Below are 20804 nucleotides of genomic sequence, written 5' to 3' on the forward strand. Positions count from 1 at the left end.
CGGAGCTGCAGCTCCAGGCCCCTTCCTCAAGATAGGCCCATGTGCCCCAAAAAAAAAAGTTTAACTTTGAGGATTGTAGCTCGACGACCAGGGGTCACAGATACCCCATACTGCTCTAGATCAACTGTGGGCATAGGATTGTGTACATGGGATTGTATTTTTTTTTTGTGCTTTCTTTTATTGGTTGAACTAGATGGACTTTTTTCATCCTGAATAACTATGTAACCCTCCTCAATGCTTTTAACCTCCCTTGCACTGGTGGTCAGGAGCAACATTATGTAAGCCCCTTTCTCACTAGTGGTCAATTACAGTGGTATCCTACTGCCTCCTATAATAGTGGTCCGTGTGAGTATTGTTTAACCCGCTCATTGGTGGTCAGGAGTAATATTATGTAGCGCCCCCTTACTTTCAGTATGGGAACTACGCTAAAGTTAGTGGGGAATGGGAGAGTTATTTTGCTCCCATTCGCAATTTGTTAAATTTGGGCTGCACTTTACCCACTCTGGCTAGAGTGGCGACGAACTGAAATTGATACTACTGAGAGCAGGATTGCTCGGTTCATATCCAGGCCTGATACTGCAAAGTTCTCTCTTGCTTCATCAACCTTTTCTCCCTATTTGATGTTGATGTTGGCCGTGTTGGACCTGGAAATAAAGCATTTGAAAACCTTTATTAATTGACTGGACATTCACTCACTACTCTGCTCATCAACTACACCCCTAGACAACACTGAAAGGTAACTTAACCACTTCCAGACCTGCGCACGACGATGTACGTCCTCTTTTGAAAGATTGATATCTCGGTAACGGCAGCCGCTGCTGCCACAACCGAGGTATCGATCTTTAGTGTGCGCGGTCTGGTACACGATAACGGCGGTCTCCGCGGCGGATTCGCCGCGAGATCGCCGTTATCGGTGGCGGGAGAGGGGCCCCTCCCGCCGCTCTCCCGCGCCCTCTGCCGCTTACCGGAGCCGTCGGTAGCGGCGGAGGAGATCGGGACCGTTAGGCTGGTGACTGGGGACGAGACTGAAGGAAAAATCTCCTTCGCCCGTCCCCATAGCTCTGCTGGGCGGAAGTGACGTCAAAACGTCAGTCCCGCCCAGCCTCTTAAAGAGACATTTTTTTTTTCTGTCATTTGAAAAAATGACAGTTTCAAATTTTTTTTTTTTGCCATTTTAGTCTAAATATGAGATCTGAGGTCTTTTTGACCCCAGATCTCATATTTAAGAGGACCTGTCATGCTTTTTTCTATTACAAGGGATGTTTACATTCCTTATAATAGGAATAAAAGTGATCAATTTTTTTTTCAGTGTAAAAAGTAATAAAATAAATAAAAATAAATAAGAAAACAAAAAAAAATTTTTTTAAAGCGCCTCGTCCCGACGAGCTCGCGCGCAGAAGCGAACGCATACGCGAGTAGCGCCCGCATATGAAAACGGTGTTCAAATCACACAAGTGAGGTATCGCCGCGATCGTTAGAGCGAGAGCAATAATTCTAGCCCTAGGCCTACTCTGTAGCACAAAAAATGCAATCTCTAGAATTTTTTAAACATCGCCTATCGAGATTTTTAAGGGTAAAAGTTTGACGCCATGCCACGAGCGGGCGCAATTTTTAAGCGTGACATGTTGGGTATCATTTTACTCGGCGTAACATTATCTTTCACAATATATAAAAAAATTGGGCCAAATTTATTGTTGTCTTATTTTTTAATTCAAAAAAGTGAATTTTTTTCAAAAAAAGTGCGCTTGTAAGACGGCTGCGCAAATACGGTGTGACAAAAAGTATTGGAATGACCACTATTTTATTCTCTAGGGTGTTAGAAAAAAAATATATATATAATGTTTGGGGGTTTTAAGTAATTTTCTAGCAGAAAAAACTGTTTTAGTCTTGCAAACACCAAATCTGAAAAACACCTAAGGTCTGGAAGTGGTTAATATGCCGATCCCAACAACTGCAACCAGCGGCTCCTGAGGGGGTAGCGCTACAATTATATAACTAATTTGACTGCCACTGGCACCAACAATGGGATACTCTATCTGACACAGAGGGGATTTATTGTATTCTCATAGACTTGCTGATACATTACATAGTTACATAGTTAGTCAGGTTGAAAAAAAGTCCATCAAGTTCAACCAAGAAAAAAAAATGTATACCATCCCTTATTAAATATTCTAATTGTATGTATACTCAATCTTTTTATAGCAGTGTAGGCCCATAAAGACATAGATGAGCGGGTTTGGGGTGGAGGAACTTGCCTGGCCTGCACAGAGCCCTGACCTCAACTTGATAGAACACCTTTGGGATGAATTACAGCAGAGACAAGAGGCCTTCTTGTCCAACATCAGTGCCTGACCTCGCAAATGCCCTTTTGGAAGAATGGTCAAATGTTCCCATAGACACACTCCTAAACCTTGTGGACAGAAGTGTTCAAGCTGTTATAGCTGCAAAGGGTGGGTCAACTCAATATTGAGCCCTATGGACTAAGACACCATTAAAGTTCATGTGTGTGTAATGGCAGGTATCAGGATACTTTTGGTAATAAAGTACAGTATAGTACTGTACATCTTGCTTTTGCTTCATTCATGTGCTTTCAAAACCTCTTTTGCTGCTTCTTGAATATTACCTGTTATCTGATATTACCAGCTATTAGCAGGGCAATTCCGACATGATAAAGCAAAGCCCTTCTCCTATACCAAGATGGCAGTGCCCACACAGAAACACAGTGTTGGACAAGTTATAACAAGTCAGTATTTGTAAAAAACAAAAGTAGCCACAGGCAACCTTTTTTTAGGCACAGCTACTAGGTCCTCTTATAGGTCATTTGGAGTAGGTGCCTAATAATTGAAGGACACTTCTTTGCAAGAACATGGATTTTATTCAAGCTGCTTTTTGGGGTGATTTTTTTCCCCCGAAGATTGGAACAGATGCCGGTAGTCTTTATAGGTGACTTCAATTATCCTTAAGATATGTTAGATTTCCCTGATAATGTCTCTAATTTTAGTTGAAGAGTAGGAATGTACTGTTGAGAAACTAGCTTGTACATATATAGCAGATTTTACATCCTGCCTCAAAATATTTAACTAATTCCTGAAACCATAAAGTTTATACAAAGATAGATTATTATTTAATATCACGTGGCTTTTTTGGAAGCATTGATCATTTCTTATTTTAACATGATAGCATTTTATTGTTCCAGCATGATTTTCTTTTCAAGTAAATTGTTTATTACTTTTACAGAATAAGGTGGAAAGTGATGTTTGACTTGTTTGTCATTTTCAAATTAATCTGTTTTTTTATTTAGAGAAAAGGAAAATCAGAGTACAGATTACAGCCAGGGTACCCAAGTACCACACAATAGCACATAGTCAAAACATGTCAAATACATACTCTGAAAGTAAGCAACTTTTATATCTTATAACAAAGAAAAGCAAGGGGAAACATCACTATCTAGGATATTACCTGCTACTAGCTAATACTAAGAAAAAAGAAAAAAAAAAAAAAAAAGAGAGAAAGAGAAAGAGAGAGAGAAGAGAAAAAAAAAGGGAAAAGAGGGGGGGGGGGAGACACCGTAGTGAACGGGCCATCTAACGGCTTCTACCTTCCAAGAAGAGTGGAAAGGAAACGATCAAAGCCAAAACAGCAATCTCATCCCGTATCGAGTTGTAAATATTGATCAGAATACCTGAACGTCACCCAGGGTAACCACGTCTGATTGAATTTTTCCGAAGATTTCCCTGGCAATTGCTACAGTTTCCTCCAATTGGTGAATATACTCTATGGAGCCAAACCATTCCGGGATGGAAGGAATATCCTTCGATTTCCAGTGTCTGGGAATCAAGACTTTCGCTGCGTTCAATAGATGTCTAATCAAAGATTTTTTGTAATGTTGCATGGAGCAGTCGGTGATGTGGAGTAAGCAACATGCAGGCGTAAGGGAGATTGTAGTGTCCGTAATGGCTTTGATCAATTCACACACCCTGTCCCAGAAAGGTCTCAGACAAGAACACTCCCACCAAATATGAACAATGGTACCCGGGTCTTGCTCGCATCTCCAGCAAGAATCCGATGTCAACGGGTACCATTTTTTAATTTTGTCCGGAGTAGCATACCATTGTGTTAAAAGTTTATACGACATTTCCTGCAATCTCGTGCCAATCGCACACTTATGGGCAAAGATGCAGGCACGTTTCCATTGCTTATCAGTGAAGTTTGTTTTGAGCGCCTTTTCCCATTGTACTCGTATTCCGGAAGCTATCCCCCCCCTGTCTAGTTGGAGCCAGGAGTACGTAAGAGAAGTAGATCTCGGGACCGGAGCTCCAGCCAGGCAAGTTTGTTCAAAGGGAGTTATCGGTCTAAGGAATTGTTTTTTAGTCTGGGAGACCTGTATATAGTTATGCAGCTGGCGGTAAGTCCAAAATGAAAGAGAGCTCTGAGGATTTATCTCTCTTTTTAGGGAATCAAAAGATTTTAAGATGTTAGCCTCAACACAATGTATCATTAAGAGGGGCAACGATTGATCAGTGGGTGCCATAAAATGCAGGTCCATCCCGGGCATGAAATCAGGATTACGAGTAATAGGAGTAAGCGGACCGGGACATGAGGACAATTTATGATGTTTCATCATCATATGAAACAAGCGTGGACCCCACCAAGGGATGCTGCTGCAAACTCTGCGGAAGTTTCTCCCAAGGAATCCAAGGTAGGAATCTAAGATGTAATGTGGAAGATGCTTCCTGTAATGTGACCCAATCCTTCTGCCCCCTGTGACAATTCCAGTCCACAATTCTAGCTAGATGCATCCCGGAGTGGTAGAGTTTGAAATCAGGCAGGCCTATGCCCCCCTCATCCTTAAGTTTTGAGAGCGTATCCAGCTTTATCTGAGGTTTTTGCCCCTTCCAAATAAAAGTACGTACAATAGCCTGAAGTGGAAATGATAAAGGATTCTGGGTAAAATTACCATCTTCAGTATGGAAGCTCTGCCAAACCAGGAGAAAGGTCTAGAGGTCCACCCTTTAAGATCTACTTGGATTTTTTTTAACAAGGGGAGGAAATTAATCTTATAGATATCCCCAAAGTTAGCCGCCAGTTTAATTCCTAGATAGGTAATAGATGAAGTTACCCACTTAAACGAGCAGGAAGAGCGTGCACTCTCTAAGGAATCAGATGACAGATTAAGGGCTTCCGATTTACAGTCATTAATTTTCATATTGGAGATATAGCTGAAAATTTTGAAAGCTTAAGAAAGGTTCGGAATTGAGTCGTGAGGCCGTGTCAAAAAAAAATAAAAGATCGTCCGCATATGCTGCCATTTTAAAGTCACGCTGGCCTATCTGGAAGCCTTGTATCTCCGGGTTTGCATTGACTGTGCGAATAAAAGGCTCTAAAGATAAAATAAAATAAAAGAGGGGAAAGAGCCTGCCTTGTGCCATTGTTTATATCCACTGCTTCTGAGAGGGTGCCATTGATTTTAAGCTGTGCCCGAGGTTTATAATATAAAGCCGATATCCATGCCATCATGTGCGATCCCAACCCAATGTGTCTGCAAGTAGCAAACATATAGTCCCAGGCGACACGGTCAAAGGCCTTCTCCGCATCAGTTGAGAGGAGAAGACCCTCGATTCCCCGGGTATGTGCGAAATGAACCAGATTAAGGGCTTTTATGACATTATCCCGTGCTTCCCTTCCTGGCATGAATACCACCTGTTCTGTACCTATAAGTTTTGAAAGGAAAGGTGTCAGTCTAGATGCCATTAATTTCGCCAATATTTTTAGGTCCAGATTCAACAATGAAATCGGCCGGTAACTTGTACAATCAGTAGGGTCCTTCAATGGTTTAGGGATCAATGTTACATATGCCGTCGTGAAAGTGCTTGAGGTTGATGAGGAAATTCGGATATGATCCAAGGCACGGAGTAGAGGAACTTTCAGGGTGTCTATAAAAGTTTTATAATAATGGGCTGTAAACCCATCTGGGCCTGGACTCTTGCCCGGTTTTAGAGTCTTAATTGCCACCATAAGTTCTTCCTCTGAAATCGGTATTTCCAAGGAATCGCTCTCAGCCGAAGATAAAGTAGGCATGCCACTCTTCACGATATATTCTCGCAAAACAGATTCTCTATTTCCCTGAAGCTCTGCAGGTTTATGTATCGCAGGGAGATTATAAAGCCTAGTGTAAAAAGCATGAAATTGTGCCGCAATCTGGTCCGTTTTTTGTATAAGTTGACCCTTAGAATTCTTAATAGAAAGAATAGAATTTGCACGAGAAATTGTTTTTAGGGTTTTTGCCAGGAATTTGCCGCACTTATCCCCATGTTCATAATGAAAGCCCTTCTTAAAATAGAGAATACATTTAGCTTTAAGATTAAGTGAGTTAAGTTTTTCCCGCGTCTTTGATAGTTCCAACAAAAGCGCCTCTAAATGTGACTGTTTATGTTGGCTTTCCAAAAAAGCAATTTTTTCCGCCAATGCCGAGGTAACTTTTTCCGCTTCTCTTTTCTTAATAAAACCTAGGCGCATAAGTTTGCCACGTATGACGCACTTATGGGCCTCCCAAATTGTCAAAGGTGAAGCATTGATCATTTCTTGTAGTACTATTTACATAATGTCTGACCATGACCCCTTAATTGTTAAGCCATGCCCACTCTCCCCTGTAACACACTTCACATACAACTTCCATATCACTCTTGTAGCACCCTCTAGTGTACTAGAAGAGTAATGTCATTTTTTTTCTTGGTGGCGAGTAGGTAAATTTCCAGGCTTGGCTGGCAGCCAAGCCTGGGTGTGTTTTGGTGATCTGGATTGGGAGTGACCTAGAGTAGTGCTGGGTGACTCACAGGTGGTGTCACCAGGACCTCCCACTTCTTTCCAGAATCTTCTGGTACTTTCTGGATAGAGAGGTGGAGAGGGGAGGTGGAGCCACCTGGGGTGTTTTGAGAAAACCCCCTGACCAATCCCCAATCTGGATTGGCAGGGGGCAGGCCTCCTTAAATACCCAGGGTCAGCTCAGCTTGGGAAAAGTTTATCGAGTGGAAGTTGGAGATGGAGTGTTAGGCTGTCGGGGCCTTTAAGGGAGCTCCCCAGTTTGGGGGGGGGCGACCTTGGAACTGGGCTTGAATGCGGATGGGCCCTCTTACAACACACAGAGGTGTCCTGGCCAGGAGGCACAGGAGGAGCAAGAGAGGACAGCGGGAGAACACTGCCAGGCAAGTCTCCAGGAGTTCCATAGAGGCAGCCAAGGTCTACAGTGCTATCTAACCTGTAGAGTGCAAGGAAGTGATGTGTTGTCAGAGTGAGGAGTGATACACTGCAAACAAGGAAGTGCAGGAGGAGAAGAGGAGATTGTATATACCAAGGTGTATATAGTTGGTCCCAATATTGACTTTTGTATTCCTTGGCATCTCATAGGTTCCCCATTCCTATCCAAGTTTATTTTCCCTCAACAAAACATAAAAACAAGTGCAAGGACTGCTTTTATGTCTGAAAGGTTTGTGCCAAGCAGGCGGGGGGGGGGGTTACAGACATACCACTACATTCAGCAGCCCCCCCCCCCCCCCGCGTTAGACTCTATAAACCGCTCTCCTAGGTTGACAGATATTTCACCACTTTAGACAAATCACACTACAACATTAGTATTAGTATCATGTTTATTTTTCATGCATGAAGGTAAATCTTATTGAGCAAGGCATCTGAAACGTATTCATACAATCTGATGATAATAAATTAATGATCAGCAAAAATTAGGAAACAAAATTTAAATAAATAAATAGCTTTGTAATAAATAGCATGTAAGAATAGTAGAATATTGTATATTAGAATGAACTGCTTCTTCCCAGGAAATGACAGTTAACATGTGGAATTTAGATGAAATCATTAGTAGGTGCCAGGCCCAAATGGGTTAAAGTAGCAGCATATTGGTTTAATTTCACAGTCTTCAGTCCTACTAATAGTATAAAGAGCACCTGTCAATTAGATGAACCTTTAATGCTGTGAAGTGGGTGGCAGGGGAGGTTAATACTGTACTTGAAGAATCAATGATGAATGTTTTAGTGCATTTGGGAAAGAAGTCACGTTGGTGCAGAAAGGTTGCGTTCAGTGAGCCCACAGGTTTTACAAAATCAGGTGGAGCTGGAGAGAGAAAAATGGAAACAGTGTTTTGAGGTTTGTTATCCAGTTAGCACTGGCTACCCCATCCCTCCATTCTCTCTTTAATTTTCTCTCTTCAGCTCCTAAGAACCACAGTGCAATCGACACTCAACTGTCCTACCACTATTATAGTAACAAGCTTATACAAAGGTGGTGGGCTGTAACAACACAGGTGGGCATCACATTCTTCAACCTTAGAATAAACAAAGATCATTTTACAAAGATAATTTTTGCACCAGTATATTGCTTGTTCAACTGTTTATAAAAGGACAATTCCACCTTTCCTATCTTTCTCCTATGATATATTTTGGGCATCAAGTGACAGATACACTTTGAGTGTTTTTCCAATCAGTTGGTTTCTCTTAGGCCTTGTACACACGGTCGGACCAAACCGATGAGACTGGTCCGTCGGTTCGTTTTCAGCGGTTCACCTCTGAAGTGGCCTGATGGCCTGATATGTGTACACACCATCAGTCCAAAATCCGAGCGGGTCAGAACGCGGTGACGTAAAACACACGACGTGCTGAATAAAACGAAGTTCAATGCTTCCAAGCATGCGTCGACTTGATTCTGAGCATGCGCGGGTTTTGAACTGATGCTTTTCTGTACTAACCATTGGTTTGGTCCGATCGCCCAGCGGTCCAGCGGTTCGGTTTTGAAGCATGTTTAGAAATTTTGGACCAAAGGAAACCAAACCGCTAGCCTATACACACGGTCGGTTTGGTCCGATGAAACTGAACTTCGGTTCATTCTCAGCGGACCAAACCGACCGTGTGTACAAGGCCTTAGGCTGCCCATACATGGTCGAATTTCGAAATAATTTTCTTTTATAATTTGAGATTTTGTGCATTTTGTGATTCGATGGTGCCACCATTGATTTCAAAATTCGATCAACAAGGGCCTTTAATTTCACATCCTGTTGCTACAGAAAATAATTTTCATTGCTAGGAATCTTTTTTTTCCCCCCGGAATTTTATTTTCTTGCACATGTGCATTTCTTTTTCGATTACATTTCTCGCACGATTCTCCCAGCATTGATTAGAAAAGTAAAAAAATGCCCAAAAACTCAAATCTGATGGCTGCACGAAAATTGGCACTAATGGTGCAAAATTCGAACGTCAATTCTTAGATATTAGATATTTTGAAATTTGACCCATGTATGGCCTGCCTTAAATTGGTTGTAAACCCACTTTTTGGACTTCTACCTATAGGTCAGGGATAAGCAATTAGCGGACCTCCAGATGTTGCCAAACTACAAGTCCCATGAGGCATAGCGAGACTCTGACAGCATCAAGCATGACACCCAGAGGCAGAGGCATGATGGGACTTGTAGTTTGGCAACAGCTGGAGGTCCGCTAATTGCTTATCCCTGCTATAGGTAATAAGGCTAGAATAAGGCTTACCTATAGAAAAAACAGAAAACTGCGCTAATAATGGAGGTTGATATTACACTAAAAAACACACACTATAGGCAGCAGCTGGCATGCGATACACAAATGGCATAAACAAGAAAAACAAAGCTGCGCCACAAACACTAACAGTATGCAATAATGATCTTAGGGGGTAGATGTATTAAAGTCCATATACATGTATCTTGCAACATGGATCACTCTCAGATATATAACACAAGTCCATAGGAAGATATGGCATAAACAGTTGGGTGATCAGCATAGGACTCCTATTATTTATGTCTCTGCAGATGACGTCACCACGCAAAAGGAGGAGGGCCTTGTATGCCGGCCGGCATTTGTTTGTTTATATGCTGTTTTTATCTTAATGCTTTTGGTTACCATCGAGTGTCTGTCGTTACCCTTTTCTACCCTGTGTTCCTGTGAACCAAAGGCTGCGGCTGGGCTATAGCCGATTGCACAATTTGCTTGCCCTCTGGTAAGCGGCCTCTTATTACGGTGGAGGGCTCACTTATATTGTTTTACCTGTCACTTGGTGGTGTGGAATCTTAGGACTTCATCTGCAGAGAGATAAATAATAGGAGTCCTATGCTGATCACCCAACTGTTTATGCCATATCTTCCTATGGACTTGTGTTATATATCTGAGAGTGATCCATGTTGCAAGATACATGTATATGGACTTTAATACATCTACCCCCTAAGATCATTATTGCATACTGTTAGTGTCTGTGGCGTGGCTTTGTTTTTCTTGTTAAGGCTTACCTATAGGTTGTGGAAATGGTAGTCTGGTGTCTCTAGGCACCGGAGGTGACGTGTGAGCATGCTGCTCGTTTTATGCTGATTTTTATACACTTTATTGTGAGTACCCTGATTTTGTGTTTTTTTATCAATAAATATTTTAAACTACTACACCATTGGCGTATGTATCTTCCTTTGTGAGGATCACTGCTCATATATCAGACTGGGCCCCACAGGGAGACTCTGTTTAGAGACCTAGGTTAAACAGTATCAAGAGACGCCTCACCAGGAAACGGCTGGAGTGTATGCCACTTGTACCTAGAAAGATCTTTATATGCCGTTAACCTTACAGTAGTAAGGTAAGGGGACATTCTCACTAATCACAAGCGGAAAAGGAGCACTTTCCTATTTGATATCAACGTTGGCAACTTGACACCAGCACTTTATGTTGTTGCTGTTTGCACATGAATACTGAAGTTTATACATTGTTGCAATATTGAAGATTTTTTAAAATAACATTCTATTTGAGGACTTTTTTCGTTATGCATGTTTTTTGCACAATTGCACTCAGCACGTTACCTTTTTAAGGTTTATTTATTTTAGCTTCATATTTGTTTGAGTGTTACATATGTTTTATTTATTTTAACATATGCCTTACATGTTTTACATTTCATTGACTGATCACTATTTCTTAATACTAGTTATATTTACTTTTCCAGTCACCCTATACAGCGCAGCATTACCCCCCTTTTTTGACTATCTTGGAAAGGTGACTCTATTTTCTCAGTACATCAGCCATACACGTAAAGCTGACCATACATGGATAGAAAATTGTTTGAAAAAGTGTTCGATAAGCCGATCCTTCAACTTTATTAATGTTAGTGGGCACATTTCAATTCTCGAAATGCAACATTTTATGCCAAAAGAAAGATCCATCATGTTGGAATTTTTTTGTGTAATTGAACGATTTTCTAAATAAGAAGGCCAGTATGGTGGCCTGAGTTTATGGGAGGCGCCCGGAGGGTATTTAAGCAGCCCACTCACACATGCTCTTTGTCGGTTCAGTGTGCGGTACTACACGTCACTGGGCCGACTCTTTCCAGCTCACCTCATGTCCGTGAGTCTGCGCATTCAATCGCATTCGACATCGCAAGCCATTTGCGGCTTCTCCCTTCATGGTCTTCGCCGGCGGTTCCCGCTTACTTCGCAGGTAGGATTCAAACCTTTTCGTATCTTGTGCAATCTTGCAATTCGTTATGCTTCCTATCCTGCATCCCTTTTGGGAAAAAATCTGCCCCTGAGTTACTGTTGCTCATGTTCCAACATCATTCGGCTCAGGCGTAGTACATTTGTAACTTCCTTCTGCCAAACATACGATTCATTTGTAAATCCATTTGGAGATTGACATGTGTTTGTATGGGTTCTTTGGCAGATTGAGGTGGTAATTGGACTCACATGGTGCCTTGTCTGCACTTGATTAGCCTGGGGGGATGGGTGGTTGGTAGGTGTTCGGTTTCAAAGCAAGGGGTAGCATACACTCTACAACCAATTCGTATCAGATTCGTTCAATACTCCTTACTATCAATTCGTATCGGATTCATTTCATGCATTTTACAACCATTTTGTATCAGATACATTGCATACTTTCTACCGTTGTCATTCATTGTTTCCCCCATGTCGTGTGTTTTAGTTCCCGCAGCGGAACTTACGAATTGCTTGTACACGGCTCTTCTCTCTCATTTATTTACCAAAGTTATTGCCTGTGTGTCATGCATGGCGTCACACCACACTCTTGGGATGTGTTGCACATCCACTCCAGTCCAAAGCAAACCCAGTCGCACATTCACTGTCCCAGGTAGGATTCGTTAGCTTATTTGTCATGTCAAATTCGTGGCCACTCATGGTGTCACCTGTACCATATGTTTGGTTCCCGCAGTGGAGCTTACAAAGCATTGATACTCACTTTTCGTGTTCTATTTTCTACACCAAACCTCGTTGTTTTGCCCCATGCACGGCATCACGCTACATGTTCCCGACATGTTTCACTCCAGCCACAGTCCGCCGCAAACTCACTCGCATGGCCCACTGTCGCAAGTAAGATTTGTTATTACATTCTTTATGTCTTATCAATTTGCTACTATTCATTGTCTCCCATATCGTTCATTAGTGGCCCCTACAGAACCTACGATTCAAACAGGCGTTGTCCTTCTACCTTATACTGCTTGCTTAAGGTACAAACAAACCAGGTGTTTCTATCCTTTCTCAGTAACCCAATTCTTATTGATTGAGACCTTGCAACCATGCAAATCATCTCAGCAGTCTGATACCCTTGCTGAGACCCTTGCAACACATGACCCTTACAAAATGCAAAAAAAAAAAAAAAACGCAAAAAGGAAAAAAAAATATAAAACGCAAAAAAAAAACACAATTGCCGCCACGTAATCTCAGCCCCGCAACCTGACACCTGTTGAGACCATTGCAACGACGCAAAATTCGTCTCCACAGCCTGACACCCTTGTTGAGACCCTTGCAAACGCAATACCGTCTCAGCAGCCCCACACTCATCGAGACTCTTGCAACCACACAAAATCGTCTCAGCAGCCTGACACCCTTGTTAAGACCCTTGCAACACATGACCCTTACAAAAAAAATAAAATTATTATAAAAAAAAAAAACGCAAAAAAAAACGCAAAAAAAAAACGCAAAAAGAAATAAAAGTGCAGAAAAAAATAAATAAAAAAATTGCCACCACACAATCTCAGCCCCTCAACCTGACACCTGTTGAGACCGTTGCAACGACGCAAAATTCGTCTCCGCAGCCTGACACCCTTGTTGAGACCCTTTCAAACGCAATACCGTTTTAGCAGCCCCACACTCATGGAGACTCTTGCAAGCACACAAAATTGTCTCAGCAGCCTGACACCCTTGTTAAGACCCTTGCAAACGCAATACCGTCTCAGCAGCCCCACACTCATGGAGACTCTTGAAAAGCACGCAAAATTCGTCTCTGCAGCCTGACACCCTTGTTGAGACCCTTGCAACACATGACCCTTACAAAACGCAAAAAAAAAAAAAAAAAAAAGGAAAAAGAAATATAAAAAGTGCAAAAAAAAAAAAAAAAATTGTCCCCACACAATCTCGGCCCAGCAACCTGACACCTGTTGAGACCATTGCAACCATGCAAAATCATCTCAGCAAGCCTCACACCATTGTTGAGACCCTTGCAAACGCAATACCGTCTCAGTAGCCCTACACTCATCAAGACTCTTGCAACCACGCAATACCATCTCAGTAGCCTCACACCATTGTTGAGACCCATGCAAACGCAATACCATCTCAGCAGCCCTACACTCATCAAGACCCTTGCAACCACGCAATACCGTCTCAGCAGCCTCACACCATTGTTGAGACCCTTGCAAACGCAATACCGTCTCAGCAGCCCCACACTCATCGAGACTCTTGCAACCACACAAAATCGTCTCAGCAGCCTGACACCCTTGTTAAGACCCTTGCAACACATGACCCTTAAAAAAAAAAAAAATCATTATAAAAAAAAAACGCAAAAAAAACGCAAAAAAAAACGCAAAAAAAAAACGCAAAAAGAAATAAAAGTGCAGAAAAAAATAAATAAAAAAATTGCCACCACACAATCTCAGCCCCGCAACCTGACACCTGTTGAGACCGTTGCAACGACGCAAAATTCGTCTCCGCAGCCTGACACCCTTGTTGAGACCCTTGCAAACGCAATACCGTCTCAGCAGCCCCACACTCATCAAGACTCTTGCAACCACGCAATACCGTCTCAGCAGCCTCACACCATTGTTGAGTCCCTTGCAGACACAATACCGTCTCAGCAGCGCCACACTCATCGAGACCCTTGCAACCACGCAATACTGTCTTGAGCAACCTCCCACTCGTCAAAGACCTTTGTGACCATGCAGTCTCGCCCCAGCAACCTGGCATTCATTGAGACCCTTGCAGCCAGACAAATCATCTTTGGCCTCATGTACACTGCTGTTGGTAAAAAAAAAAAAATGGGTTCAGACGGATGTTCAGAGGCATTCGAAACGCATTCGAAACGCCAATGCCTGTAACAGCTTGTAAACACTGCCAGATGCGGTAACTCATGTTTACCAGCGTTTCATTCACAGTCGTTTTCATAAAAAAACTTGACACTCATTTGAGACCCTTGCTAAGTGTAATATCATCTGAGCTACCTCACACCCGTCTAGACCTTTGCAACCACACAATCTCATCTCAGCAACCTGACACCCGTTCAGACCTTTGCAGCCATACAAAGTCGTGGCAACCACACAATGCCATCTCAAAACAAACCTCATAATCATCGAGACCTTTGCAACCACGCAATAACGTCTCAGCAAACCAGACTGAGACCCTTGCAAACACGCAATGCCGTCTCAAAACAAACCTTCATACTCAAGGCCCCTGCAACTACACAATATCGTCCCAGCAACCTGACACTCACTGACACCCTTGTAACCGCACAATATTGTCTGCAGTAGTATAAAACACTTTGCGGCAGGCACCTACTGTACGTGCAAACCCGAATACAAACTAAACTAATCAGCCACACAAACACACAGTGGCACCCAGTTGGCCATTCATCTTCAGTGGCACGCGGGCCACTCATCTTTTCTCTGTGTTTTTTCCCTGCGGTTAGTTCAGGTTTTCATCCAGCACCAGCGAGTGAACGTTGGCCTGCGAGTGCACGTTGGCTTGCGAGTGCATGTATATCGTCTTGTTGAGCACCTGTGTATTGTCTTGATTTTCTCACACCAATGCAAGATCCAGTCCAAGTTCTCAAACTAGACCAAGCATCAGTAGCAGACTTAGCTATGTGGGACAACTTCCCCACCTGATAGTACAGCATTTCAATCTTCATCCTGGCAGTGTCAGCCGAGCCAACAAAGGCTTTTGCAGCCATTTTTAGGCCGCCACTGGTTCTCCAAAACTTGGCCCCCAGAAATTCTCTTAAATTTTTTCACCCAGTCTTCATCACACCTCATGCTGCACCCCATTGTGGCAGCTGCCCAGGTCTGGGACCACACTTGAACAGGACAGACACTGTTCTTCACCACAGACAATCAGGCCACAGCCGACATCATCAATTAAGGTAGATCTAAGTCACTCCCCATCACTTCCTGCGCAGGCTCGCGCAGCTGTCACTCCGTCACCAGTTAATATCTTATGTAGACCTTTTTCCAGGCAAATGCAAAAAGCAGCTTTCCTATTCCAACCTTGGAATGGATGTTTTTTCCAGCAAGAGCCTGGAGCCGACCCAACAACTATCCCTGTCCCACCATGGACATTGCTGACGATGGACTGAAGTCACATCTCACCAACGCAATCCAACTTATTAACCACTCCTTGGCACGCAACACACTGAAGGCCTATCGCACTGCTTGGAACACTAATCGCAAATTTTTGGCCCCTTGCCCCAAAGCAGCAGTTGGACACATCCTAGCCTTCATATCGTATTGCCACATGCAGCTGACCATTTCTCAATACTATCACGCCATATCTAGATGGCATCCAGCATTTCCTGTCCCTGCAGGACCCCAGTAAACCGTCAATATTCTCGAGCCCATGCAGTCAAGTCCCTCCTACAGGGCATACAGAAGCACCAACCTGTAGTCAGTGGCAAGCGCCTACCTTTCAAGAGTCCCCTCTTTAGGGACATGTCTAAAATCCTTACTCGTTCCCTGTTTAGGGCTTTGCCCAGACTAGTCACCCGAACAGCCATCTACCAGGCCTTCTACGGTTCCCTACAACCTAGTGAATTTAGTCAGCGGCTCCTGCAGTCACACACTGCTCCGACAGCCACCAGACTCGCTTTCGAACCACTACACTCTCACAGTCTGCAAACGCAACAAAACAGCCCCTGGGGTTGACATCAACCTGTTTCAGACTGACAACGCCTGACGCCCAGTGACGGTGCTCGACCCACTACTGCTCCATCTACCCAGCCAATCTGATGGTAGCTCGTTGCTACCCATTCTAAACCAGCTCCCTGGGTGTCAGCCAGTGTGTCAAGCATGTCAGAATCCTCCTAAGTAACTTGGGCTTCAAACCCCAGTCAGTTCTCTGGACATTCTTTGGAGCAGCCTCAGTTGCCTCCCAACAGGGAGTACCAGACTACGTAATCAAGATACCAGGCTGATGGAAGTCTCCTTGTTTTGCCACATGCATCCCAAATCCTCATGAAGGGATGGCACAAGCCTTTACCAAGCTGGCTAAATAAATACAAGAAATCAATATAAACTATTTCCCTATCTGAGTCTTTTGCCCCCTTTTCTTGGCATACTGACCAGACCACCAAGGCACACTTCAGGTCTATTTATGTTGTAAGTCTTGTCACGTGTTTATGTGATCCACATCTCTCTCGGTCAGAGGGTAACGACCATAAATAAGAAGGCCAGTATGGTCGCCTGAGTTTATGGGAGGAGCCCGGAGGGTATTTAAGCAGCCCACTCACACATGCTCTTTGTCGGTTCAGTGTGCGGTACTACACGTCACTGGGCCGACTCTTTCCAGCTCACCTCATGTCCGTGAGTCTGCGCATTCAATCGCATTCGACACCCTCCCGCCCTTCCCTTTTTCAGGGCACTTCTCAGCATATCCTTCTTCAATTAACTACCCATTACTTACCTTGGGTATGCCCCCTTTTCTTGGCATACTGACCAGACCAACAAGGCACACTTCAGGTCTATTTATGTTGTAAGTCTTGTCGCGTGTTTATGTGATCCACATCTCTCTCGGTCAGAGGGTAACGACCATAAACATTAGTAGGGAAATAAATCGTAACTAGTTTGAATAAATGTGCAGCGTATGTGCATTGATCATTGAGCGACAAAAAATGTACCATTTATGTTGTTAAAGATCGATTTTATGTCTACATGTGTGGAAAACAATTTGATACAATGATGGTGTTAACACACACGGTCAACACTATTATTATGTCTAGAGGAAAAGAGACTTCACTTCCAAATACGGAAAGGTTTCTTCACAGTAAGAGCTGTGAAAATGTGGAATAGACTCCCTCCAGAGGTGGTTCTGGCCAGCTCAGTAGATTTCTTTAAGAAAGGCCTTGATTCTTTCCTAAAAGTACATAATATAACTGGGTACTAACATTTATAGGTAAAGTTGATCTGGGGAATATCCGATTGCTGCTCGGGGGATCAGGAAGGAATTTTTTCCCCTGCTGTAGCAAATTGGAGCATGCTCTGCTGGGGTTTTTCGCCTTCCTCTGGATTTGTGGGAACTGTGGGTATGGAATTGTGTATATGAGATCGTATGATATTATTATTGTTTTATTTTTTTATGGTTGAAATGGATGGACTTTTTTTTTTCAACCTGATTAACTATGTAACTATATAACACAGTAGTTCGAAAGATCTTTATCAAAGTTTTTTCAAACGATTTTCTATCCATGTATGGCCAGCATAAGTTTCATCCTCTATTGGGCATTGGTAAGAGGAGATCAACTCCCAGCCAAATCTATTTTTATTAATTTTTTTGATTTTATTTTTTTGATTTGGATACACCAAGGAAGTATTACAAATTCTTTCAGGGTTTAAAAGCATCAGGAGATTTGGGCGGTCAGTTGGATTTTGCAATGCAAAACTATGTCTCTGCTGTAGAGTACAGCAGAGCTGGTTGGGCAGCTCTCATGCATGAAAGAGCCAATAAAAGGTGTTTCAAATTAAATCCAAGGGGTAAAGCAGAAAGAGAGCACCACACCAATAACTGAGAGTCTGAATGTTTCTATTTTTATCATTAAAAAAATATTTTAACAAGACAAGCCAATGCGTTTGGGAGCCCTCTTTATCAGGGCTGAAGAGTAAAATGACAATTTCTGGACTGAATTGACCAATTGGGGTTCAAAGACTATATATGAAGACTTAACAAAGCAGGCTTCAGTAGACTCAACCATTTATTCATTTTGAGTCCAATAAATGTAATTTTATAGGTGGATTCAGATAGACTTAGGCTGGCGTATCAGTAGATACGCCAGCCTAAGTCTGAATCTGCGCCGACGCAAATTTAAGCGTATTCTGGTAACCAGATACGCTTGAATTAGGCTCAGATACGAGCGGCTAAGTGTCTTACACCGTCGTATCCTAAAGTGTGCTTTTTAGGCTGACCGCTAGGTGGCGCTTCCATTGCGGTCGGCCTAGAATATGTAAATGAGTAGATACGTTGATTCACGAACGTACGCTTGCCCGACGCAGTAAAGATACGCCGTTTACGTAACGCACTTTCAGGCCTAAAGTTATTCCATCAAATAGCTGGAATAGTAATGTTAAGTATGGCCGTCGTTCCCGCGTCGAAATTTGAAAATTTTACGTCGTTTGCATAAGTCGTCCGTGAAAAGGTCTAGACGTAATTTACGTCCACGTTGAAACCAATAGGACCATGCAGTGTACTTTGCCGCAATGCACACTGGGATATGTACACGGACAGCGCATGCGCCGTTCGTAAATTACGTCAATCACGTCAGGTCACCCCACATTAGCATAAAACACGCCCCCTCAGCCTAATTTGAATTATGCACGCTTACGCCCGCCCGATTTACGCTAAGCCGCCGTAACTTAGCAGGCAAGTACTTTGTGAATCATGTACTTGCCTCGCTAACTTACGGCGGCGTAGTGTAAATGCCATACGCTACGCCGCCGCAACTATGCGCCCGCCTACCTGAATCCATCTATTACTGTGGAATTCTGGTGAAAAGAGCCCATCTGAGCCCCCAAAATATGTTAGTTTGTCTTGTTGGACTTTTGCTGTGGCACATCCTGTTTTTTCTTCCCTTTACCCACAGGCTTTAAATGCTGTCACTGTGCCCATGGAAAATATTTCTGTTCTCTTCCTGTTCTGACACCTGTCGAGTCTCTAAAATGCCAGAGAAAAATCTATTAAATGGGGACACAGACAGCAGTTCTACTCTCTATGTAAAAGTAAATTGTGGTTAGAGTAGAGCTTTAAGTATTGGAAGGCTTTGGTGTATTCCTTTCTCTAAGATGCTGAGTAACAATTCATACCGTTACAGCAAACAGCCTTAAAATGCAACATCCCAGCCATGCCACAGTCAAACATGGATGCAAATGGGACTAAAGTAAACCCTAAATTTTTCACTTCCAAAATACACTTAAACCATTACTGAAATTCCAAGTACAGTATTTGCTTCCTACCCTCCTACGTCAGCATTATGCTTATTGCTGAAGCACAGGTGTTCTTTAACCTTTGTTCTCTTATGCCGCATACACACGATCGGTTTGTCTGATGAAAACGGTCCGATGGACCGTTTTCATCGGACGAACCGATCGTGTGTGGGCCCCATTGTTTTTTTTCCCATCGGTGAAAAAACTTAGAACCTGTTTTAAAATTATCTGATGGTTAAAAAAACGATCGTCTGTGGGGAAATCCATTGGTTAAAGATCCATGCATGCTCAGAATCAAGTCGACGCATGCTCGGAAGCATTGAACTTCATTTTTCTCTGCAGGTCGTTGTGTTTTACATCACCGCGTTCTGACACAAATGTTTTTTTAACTGATGGTGTGTAGGCAAGACTGATAAAAGTCAGCTTCATCGGATATCTGATGAAAAAGTCCATCGGTCCGTTTTCATCGAATGAACCGATCGTGTGTACAGGGCATTAGGCACCTTCTCATTCCCCTCACTCAAGGTTCTTCATTGACCATTCCCTTCAGTGAGTCTTTCAGTCTTGTTGGCCAACCTCTTCTGCTCCTTCTGCAACTTCCGTAAGTCCCTGACACTTCTCACTGCCCACGTGGACAGGTCTCTCAGGACATGGTAGCCTTTGACCTTTCTCTCAAACATAGGTACTGAATTTCTATCGACTTCATCAATGCCTTCATCTGACTCTATATTCAGGCCCAGGGTGGTTCCAAGGTTCTCCAGTTGTGCCCTCAGGGCTGTCACTTGTTCCAGTAGGTTTTGAAGGCCCCCGTGTAGGTCCCGCTTTTCATGCAGAAGACTTTCAGCCTGCTCTTCTATTACTTTCATTAGGCGTCTCTCCAATTTTATATAGGCAGTAATGTTGGCCAACATTCGTTCCTCCATTGCCATTTTCATCCAGCTTTCTGAGCTCATGGATGCGCTTCCATGTAGGTCAAAATGCGATAAGCTATCAAGCCCATGTGCCTCCAACTGAAAGAAAAAGGAGTGTCAGAACAAAAAGCCTTTGCATTATTTATTCTACTTTTGCAACCAACATATGATATTAATAAAATAAAGTGTTATACATACTATATAGCAGTGATGGCGAACGCGTGGCACGCATGCCACAGCTGGCACGTAGAGCCATCTCTGTGGGCACGCGAGAGGGGGATCAGGTTCGCGATGGGGAGAGCCACCATACAGTAGCGAGGTGCAGGAAAACGAGTGCCCGAGTGAATGGGCGGCCCGCAAGCTCCGTGCAGAAGGTAACAGCCCTGAGAGCATAGGAGGGAGAGAAGCAATTGGCGGCGAAGT

General features: G+C 43.2%; 1 protein-coding gene across 1 annotated transcript; it reads right to left on the reverse strand.

Annotated features, from left to right (window-relative positions):
* Window positions 1-19901: 19901 nt before the first annotated feature.
* Window positions 19902-20497, reverse strand: CNTF (ciliary neurotrophic factor). The gene has a single exon (XM_040322457.1). It carries the CDS (start codon window positions 20421-20423, stop codon window positions 20001-20003), a length of 423 nt encoding a protein of 140 aa, XP_040178391.1. The 5' UTR covers window positions 20424-20497; the 3' UTR covers window positions 19902-20000.
* Window positions 20498-20804: the final 307 nt, after the last annotated feature.

The sequence above is a fragment of the Rana temporaria genome, chromosome 8, assembly GCF_905171775.1.
Source record: "Rana temporaria chromosome 8, aRanTem1.1, whole genome shotgun sequence".
NCBI classification, from domain to species: Eukaryota; Metazoa; Chordata; class Amphibia; order Anura; family Ranidae; genus Rana; species Rana temporaria.

Coding starts and splice junctions, on each gene's coding strand:
- CNTF (XM_040322457.1), bottom strand. CDS start 20,423: ATGAGCTCAGAAAGCTGGATGAAAATGGCAATGGAGGAACGAATGTTG.